The following is an 8,911-nucleotide window of genomic DNA, read 5'->3' as shown; positions in this document are numbered from 1 at the left end:
TGTGATTAATTGTCCAAGCCCCCCTTGCTTCCCTCCTGGTGGTGAGGCATTTCTCTCCCGAGTGAGTTCAAACTGGAGAGAAAGGAAGAGCTTTGCCTCCCCCTTCTTCCCCCATCCCTTTCTCCTTTGTCTTTTTTTTTTTTTTTTGGCATCTTATATAGAAGCCAAATATACCACACATCCATCCCCTCCTTCGCTCACACACCTCTCCGTCTTATTCGTCGGTTGCCGCTCCATCCACCATTGCCCCCTTCCACCATGGGGCCACACGCACTAATATCTTCTTTTAATTTGTTTTTTACAGCAAACCCTCGACTCCCCTCCACCTTATCCTCTGGATATTTTCTTAATCAGTACCCCCTTTTGCTTCTGGAGACTTTCATATCTGGGCACAAATTCAGTTGCGATATCCACAAAGTGTCCTCCTTTGGGCACCTCCTTCTCTGGACAACATGGTGATGATCATTTATGACAACTCCAGTTTGTCATTATCAATGTTATCTTTCTTACTGTGGCTTCCAAGCTCTCTTTTGCAGTCGAAGTGGTTGTTTTTCTAGGTAGCCCATTACAGGACTGCCTCAAATAACGTCGTTTCTACTTTCTAGTAGCCCCTTTCTTAGAGTGTATTTCAAGAAACTATTGAATCAGTCCATTTATTTGGCCCATTCTCACATGTTAGGTTTTTATTTTGCAATTTGATGCTTATATATACGGGTGTTTTCGTTGGGTCAATGCATTTACTTCGGGGACCCATTCAGAAATTGGAGCTATGTTTTTATGCCATTAGAGAGGTCCCAGACCTCCAGACCCATATGTCCAGTAATTTTCTTTCATTTATCATCTTTCCTGGGTTTGAAGTTTGAACACAAAGCCACACACAACAGGAATATTAATTAGTGAGAATAGCTTTTGATTTTCAGGTTTCTAATATAATATATAGAAACTCATATATTTAATCAGCTTGATTAATTAATTGTCTATTTAGTTGGAAGACACTATAAATTGAACTGGGTGTTACATAATATAATAAATCTGAGTTTAAAATTGGTCCATTGCATCTTATATATTGTGGCCATCCACTTAACAACTGGTGAATGTAATTAGGCCTTGCGGGGGTGCAATCATAGATCAATGTTCATATTAACCCCAAGGGGTTGGCTTGGTGGTCAAAAGCTCAAGGCTTCTAGGGTCCGATACCCATGATGGTGCGAGTTCGAGACCCACCAGGTGCAAACTGCGTCTTGGGGCTAGCCACCTCAGGTAAAAAGCTTGTAACTCAACGCCCTGTACTCTGAGTGGCCCGGGTATTGGGTCGGGAATTCGTCTGAGGGTGTTCATGGATCTCTGCACACAGACAGTCTACTACTGTGTGCGGAACAGCTAGACCCGTGGTATCGTCCACAAATGAGCCATCTGAGATACCCTAATAAAAAAAAGAAAAAAAGTTCATATTGGATGAGAATCTTTGAAATTTTCAGTTGGAATTCCTATGAGAGAAGGGTGCGGTCCGTGCGGAGCTCAGAGTGCAAAGCCCGGCCATTTGTCCTCCGAAGCACCTAAACCCCACACACTCTCATTTCGTTCTCGGATTATATGAAATTCGATTTGCAATAAATTGCAGGATATCCTAATCCAGCCATATTATCTAAACTATGGGCGCTGGAGAAGGATTTTGAATTAAGCATGTTTTGGGCCCAGAGTGTGGAGCTGAAATCATCATTACAATTAAGATTTAAGACTAATCAACCCTGTTTAATACTGTAATAAGCAAATTTACAAATTAAGGAACATAATTAATATCAGTAACATGGTTAATAATTCTAGGTAGGTAGGTAGAAGAGATTATCAATCGTTGTAGGTTGATTTAACATCACCAATATAATTATTAAGTATTCCTAATTGGAAATCCTAGTTGTACAGGGAATAGGCACCGTCCATTGCCATGAGCTTCCCAAAAATTCTTCATATAATTGGCTTGTAATTATGATTAAAGAAAGATAGAGGTCACCTCCTTGAATCTAATACCTCCCCCACAAAATACTAATCACAACAATATTATTATTATTGTCATTAATCATATTAAATCTGCAATATTAATAGCCAGATCTGCACATTTCTTTTCAAAGCTTCGTTGCAGTTTTAAGGTGCATTTAACATTGTGATTTCGTACAAAAAAATATGATTTTAAACAAAGTCATAGAAAATTAATCGTTTAAAATTGAGTATTTATAAAAAGTTGCGATTTGAAAACGTAAACAAATCGTAAGCAAGACTTTTTTTTTTAAAAAAAACGCACAATTTTAAAAGTTAAACCGAAATTTTAAAGGAAAATATACGATTTTGTCAAACGTTTAACTGAGTTTTTAAAAATTACGTTTTCAAATCGCATATTTTAAAATCGTTACTTTTAAGTTATACTTATTAAAATTGTAAACTCAAACCGATACGGACCCTTAGTCTATACCCGGCCGGCCATGTGCTTTAATTTGAATTGAAAGAGAGTGGGAACATGCCCCCTAAACATTAAATTGACAAGTCCATTTTATTGTTTCATGTGAAATCAAATTCATCAACATACTGTCCTAGTCCTGCCTGACAGCACCGCGTATATACCAACTTGTTAGGAAGGTATCCTCTATATGTGCACTCCAGTGAAACCATTATTTAAATCATCACTTATTTTTTTGTGAAATATTTAATAAAGTAAAAGATAAATTATAGAAATAATGTTTAAATTTATAACTTTTGTTCGGATACAATGTTAAATCATAATTTATCCCAAATTAAGTTAAAACCGAAAAAAAAAATAGTGAATTTAATCATTTAATTAATATTGTAACAGAAGTAGCCTTTTAATATTCAAACAAAAACCAAAAATCAATTCAAATTTGGTGCTTATAGATCCCTAGGAAGGGGTTCTACGCCGCGCTGCCTCATGCATATGCTTGCAAGAATTTGCAGGTGCATGCTTCATGATCAAAGAAATATATATATATATATATTGAAGGAAAAAAAAAAAGAAGCTAAAAAAAAGCATAGAAAGTATATATTTCTTTCAAATTGGTTGAAAGAAATAAATCCATATACGTCCTTAGAACAAGTGATTATTTGAGGATGCATTTTTCATACTCTAAAAATTTATATCAATTTAATATATTGAATTATTTGAAAGAATTTTCTTCTACCCGGTTTTAGAGAAAAATCTTGTTGAAAGATGAACGGATCAACATGAAAGTTATAGTTTATAAAATCATCATTGTCAGCACAAAAGCATATAACCTTTACGTTTGAAGGGATCATCAACCGATCGATAGCATGGTTAACATAATTAATCATCACTCTTATAATTGATTTTATTATGTACGTAGATGGAAATCGTACCAATTTTTAAATAGTAAATAATTAGAGAGAGAGACAATTTCAGTGTCTTGAGAACACACACATATATATTGTTAATGGTTTGGTTCATTGATTTTGCGACATCGTACTTTGTGTTTTTTTTTTTTTTTTTTTTTGGGGGGGGGGGGGGATGAATCATGTGTTATGAGTCAATTTTAAATATTTTCCCATCATTTATCTGAGGATGCTTCTGAATATGTGCTTTGTGATTTAAATTATTGTCTTTTTTTTTCTAAATAAAATTATTGTCTTATTATTGTGGAAACCGTACTTAATCGGTATTATAAGAGCCACACAAATTAATTTAAAGGATAATACACGAGGCACAAGGACCGGATGGATATAATGTTGTATTCTTTAATAACAAGCAACAGACAAGCACGTTAATTTGAAATTCATTTTGTGTTAGCGCATCTATTTTCTTGGCTGGTTTGCATTTGCTAGGCAGTTTGAGAAGTACTATGTATATATGTAAAGCCAATACATGGTTGGATTGTTTGTAAGCCAATTGACAGATGCATGAAGCATAGAAACAAAAATAAATGCAAATTGCCTTTCAAATCATCCTAGCAAGCTAGCTGGTGACCACCCAACCAACATTACTTCCTAAAAAACAAAGCAATTTTTGTCATCCATTTCGCAAGAGTTCTAAGACTTCATTTGTCTTTGAATTGAAATCCCGTGCAATATCTCTTATTGGGGAGGTGGTCAAATTATCTTCTTTTTTGGACGTATGGGTGGTTCAGCCACCCATGTGACTTGCATATATGGGTGCAAAGCATCATTCTCTTTCTCTTATTCGTTGTAGCTTTTTGGACGTTTCATTTAAAATTAAGAGCAATCCAAATTAATTATTTGTAGCGTGTAACAATACCCTAAATATTGCCCATGATAGCGGTCTAATTCAATGCTCACCAAACCGCGTGGGAAGGTTTTCCAATTGTCCCACGGCTTACCAACTTTGAAATGCCAAGCATGAGCCATGTGGGAAACATCAAGATGACTAGTCCTTCTCTTAATCATGTAAAACAAAATTTGCTAATTAATCTTAGTCTTAATCCCTTGAGATGTCCTGTCGATTATTTGAATATGAATTGTAATATTACATAATGGGATGTCTATTAAGTCGATTTGAATTATATAATATGATTTAGATTATAATGAAAGTGAAATTTATTTTTGTAAAATTCGAATGGCTAGTATCAGCTGGACCGTTTTTTTTTTGTTCATGGGCGCTGTAAAATGTTATACGACAGGGATGTGAACCTTTGATAGAAACGACACTACAATAATTGAGAAACAGCGGAGCTAATTGGATAACAATACCTTTCGTCTCATTTAAAGGAAGCCCAATAATGGAAACTCGAAAGACTCTCTTTCCACACAGTTTTATTATTTATAATATTATAAAAAATAATAGTGATTAATTCTTCTTATTTTTTTTTGAAAAAAAAAAATCTATTTTATAGAGAGCGTGAAAGAATTATAGAAACAAAACTTAACCCATGAAAGCAAAGAACTTCGGTAAGAAGTTGAAGATAAAATGTGGGGAGAACAGAGAACTTATTAGGGTGCTTCACTAATGTAAAATGTTTTCATTTGTTACAATTTTAAAGATTTTTAAACACACACAATATATATATATATATAGAAACGAAGGATTAGGATGGATCCTTAAAATTCCAAAAGAATAGTAAATTTTTCAAATTACGAAATTTGGGCCGTTTCTAAGCATCCAAATACTTGGAAAATGCCACCTATTAAAAAGTATTATCGAGGTAACCATAAACAATTTTTATTTTAAAAAGTTTTTTTTTTTTTTAGACGGTTCAGAAAACTAAAAAACAATTTTTGACTCAAATCTTTTTTACAACATAAAAAGCAAAGAACATGATGAAAATATATATACTAAATTCTCAATTGTAACATACTACATTTTTAATAAGTAATATTCTCCAAATATTTTGATGCCTAAAAACGATCTAAATTTTGTAATTTAATGCTCCGTTTGTTTCGGCGTAAAATGTTTTCAACATTTTTTGGTATTTAGTATGGGCGAAAATAATGGTAAATAAAAATCATTTTCAGTTTGACCGTAAAAACTTCTTTAATTTTTGAAAAAAGAATCATTTTCTAGATTTAAAGTCTTCATTCTTGCACGCATGTTTGTGGGAATCCGCCACCGCCGGGTATTGGAATTTGTTGGTAGACCAACTCTACTGCTGAAGATCCTAAATTTTTATATTCGATTGCCGGATTCTGACCGGCAAGCCAGATTCCAACCGTATTATCCAGATTTCGGTCAGTTGGCCAGAATCTAGAAATTTCTGCCCGATTCCAGCCAAAGTAAGCAAGATTCCGACGAAACTGGATGGAATCCAGTGAAACTTGCCGAATTCCTGCCCTACTGGTCAAATTCCGGTCATTTGGCCAGAATCTAGTTCATCGGAATCTAGTGACGTTGGCCGGACGTCGTTGGGTTTCAGAGACGGTTGTCGGATTCTATTTTACGTGTTGGTATTTTTTCATATGAGCCAAATGCCAAAAAAAATATTTTTTCTAAAAACTTATTTCGTTAAAAATATTATACGTGAAAAAAAAATATTGCGTCCAAAACAAACTATGTATATGAAATTTACAAATTCATTAAGATTGTAGGGATCATCGTGTAAAAACTAATCAAATCCATTGATGGCGTGTAAAGCATTTAGTGGCAACTTTAATAATGCAGAATGATGATTTATGACAAGAAATCACCATATATATATTTCAACTTATCACTATAATTATCTTATTTATTACAATATTGAAAAGCAGAAGAAGTGTTATGAGAATTAAGAAGCCCATGTGAGAACAAAGCAAACCCCATCCACTTGCACACGTTCAAACAAACATGAAAACATCAGCACAGGCGACGAATGAATGAACAACTGAATTCACTGATTCACAAAATCAACTTTTCGATCGGGCCAATACAACCACCACCACCAAACATCAATCCAAACACAATTTTAAGACACCGTGGTCCTTCAATTTGCCACCTTAATTCAGAACAGTAACAACAACAACAATAACAACATCATCAATATCAACATCAATGGTCTAAACAATAATCAACACAGATTAATATTAATCTTCATTAACCCAGAGCGGGATTCTCTGCAAGGGAGGTCCATAGTATGTCCTTGAGCCCCGGCCGGAGCTCCTTGTTGCAGAAATTGTTGTACTCCAGGGTGTCGCCGTTGTCCTTCTTAACCTCGACGACTAGAAACGTCGGCGTCACGGCGAAGATCTCCGCAGCAATAGCCAGCTTCCCTTTGCGCCCGCTCTCGTGGCCCTGAAGCCTCACCCTGGACTCGCTCTTCTTCACGCTGAAATTCCCAGCCTTGGCCGCAACCTCCTCCAACCTCGATATCACGCTGCTCGCCGGCCTCGTCGTCGCGAATCTCAGCTCCTCCTTCTCCTCCCTCTTCTTCTCCTCGAACAGTGGCGACAGGTCGAACCCTTCGGACAACGATATGATGTGGAACGCGTTCAAAGTCTCCGACTTCTTGCTTGAATATTTCTCCAAAACGGCGTCCTCGAGTTCCGCCTCGTTGTTGGGTCTCGCGCTCTTGGGGACGGACTTCTTGAACCAGGAAGAGTCCATGATCTTGGAGATGGTGACTCGGGTTGTCGGGTTCGGGTCGAGCAGCTTCGTGATGAGCCTGCGCGCTTCGGAGGAGAACCAAGGCGGGCACTTGAAGTCTCCGCGGTAAATCTTCCTGTACATGGCGACGATGTTATCGTCCTGGAATGGTAGAAACCCGGCGAGGAGGACGTAGAGAATGACGCCGCAAGACCAGAGGTCGGCTTTGGCGCCGTCGTAGCCTTTTTTACCGATAACTTCAGGAGCCACATACGCCGGCGTGCCACAAGTGGTGTGCAAGAGCCCATCCTGCTTCAAGTGCTCCGTGAACGCGCTGAGCCCGAAGTCGGTGACTTTAAGATTGCCCTCTTCGTCTAGGAGGAGATTTTCGGGCTTGAGATCACGGTGGTAGACGCCGCGGCTGTGGCAGAAATCGACGGCGGAGATGAGCTGCTGGAAGTAAACTCTGGCCACGTCCTCTTTCAGCCTGCCTTTGGCGATCTTGGAGAAGAGCTCCCCGCCACGGACGAGCTCCATGGCGAAGTAGATCTTGGACTTGCTGGCCATCACCTCGTGGAGGTCGACGATGTTCGGGTGCTTCACCATCTTCATCACCGAGATCTCCCTCTTGATCTGCTCCATCATCCCCACCTTTATCACCTTCTCTTTCCCCACCACCTTCATCGCCACGCTCTTCCCGGTCTGCAAGTGCCTCGCGTGGTACACCTTCGCGAAAGTACCGTGACCCAGAAGCCGACCCAGCTCGTACTTCCCGTGGAGCAACGTGGAGTTGCCATCTCTACCCTTCTCACCCATTTCTAGCTATACTTTCAATTACAGAAAAAACAAAGAAACCAACAGAATCTGAACTTGGGTAGGTGAATTTACAGATAGGAGCTAGCCGAAGAAGATCGGACGGTCACCCGTCCTCTACGTGTTTCCGGTGGCAGGTCCTGCCGCCGAGACACCGCTTGGCTCGCCAACTCAACTCAGGCTTTCTCAGCGAAGCTCTTACCATCTCTCTGCATTCCCAACTACACCCGTCTCTCTGATTACAAAACTCAAAACTCCACAGACTCTCTCAAAGATTTATCAGAGCCCCAATCTCAGGCCCTCCAATTTTCTGGTTCAGTGCATTGCCTCCTGTTATATACTGGTTTGCCATAACCCAAATGACCTTTACACCCTTCAGGTTAGGGTTCCAAGAAAGCCCTCATCTGACGGTGACAAACCGGTTTCCCTTAGACACGTGTCAGAAATTGTCAGTGGCTAGTGGTGGACTCGAAATCGTACGCTGAGAGTTCGCCACGTTTGCTGCTTTGTGAGACAGACGTAAGGCTGGGATCATTAGTAGCTCGCCCTCAGTTGGCGATCATGGAATATACTAATAATTCTGTGGGTCAAAAGTTACCGAGAATTGTCATCGAAACGGTGACTTAGTGATAAGCTACTGCGGGTGACGATGCGCCCCGATTGATGATAAGCATAAAAGCATGAGAGGTTAAGAGTAAAAGTCCGCTTTATAATGGGATCTTTTTTTCTTTTTCTTTTTTCTTTTTTTTTAATAGATGCTTTATCATGGGATCTTGAATTCTTGATCCAGCAATTTTCTGTACAAATTGGATCGGAATTTTTGACAATTTTTAATTATCATGTAGACATGTATTTTGTTTATGTAGAATGCCTATGCGATTTTCACATGTATATGTTTATTTTTAATAAAATATGTACATGTGATTCTCAGATATACAAATCTTTAATAGAGCATGTAAGTACTCTATTTAAAATTAAAATATGCTTTTACACCCATTTATCACTTTAATTTTCCTTAAAATACTAACGTATTTTTTTTATTCTCATACTGACATGTCTTTTTAATATAGA

At 38.1% G+C, this 8,911-nt stretch overlaps 1 protein-coding gene across 1 annotated transcript; it reads right to left on the bottom strand.

Annotated features, from left to right (window-relative positions):
• Positions 1 to 6,247: 6,247 nt before the first annotated feature.
• LOC133867192 (CBL-interacting serine/threonine-protein kinase 6) lies at positions 6,248 to 8,145 on the bottom strand. Its single transcript, XM_062303903.1, has one exon. The coding sequence runs from the start codon at positions 7,841 to 7,843 to the stop codon at positions 6,539 to 6,541; it is 1,305 nt and encodes a 434-aa protein (XP_062159887.1). The 5' UTR covers positions 7,844 to 8,145; the 3' UTR covers positions 6,248 to 6,538.
• Positions 8,146 to 8,911: the final 766 nt, after the last annotated feature.

This window comes from Alnus glutinosa, chromosome 4 (assembly GCF_958979055.1).
Source record: "Alnus glutinosa chromosome 4, dhAlnGlut1.1, whole genome shotgun sequence".
In the NCBI taxonomy this organism is placed as follows: domain Eukaryota; kingdom Viridiplantae; phylum Streptophyta; class Magnoliopsida; order Fagales; family Betulaceae; genus Alnus; species Alnus glutinosa.
Note: the sequence above shows the minus strand (reverse complement) of the source record. Positions and strands in the feature narration are given on the sequence as shown.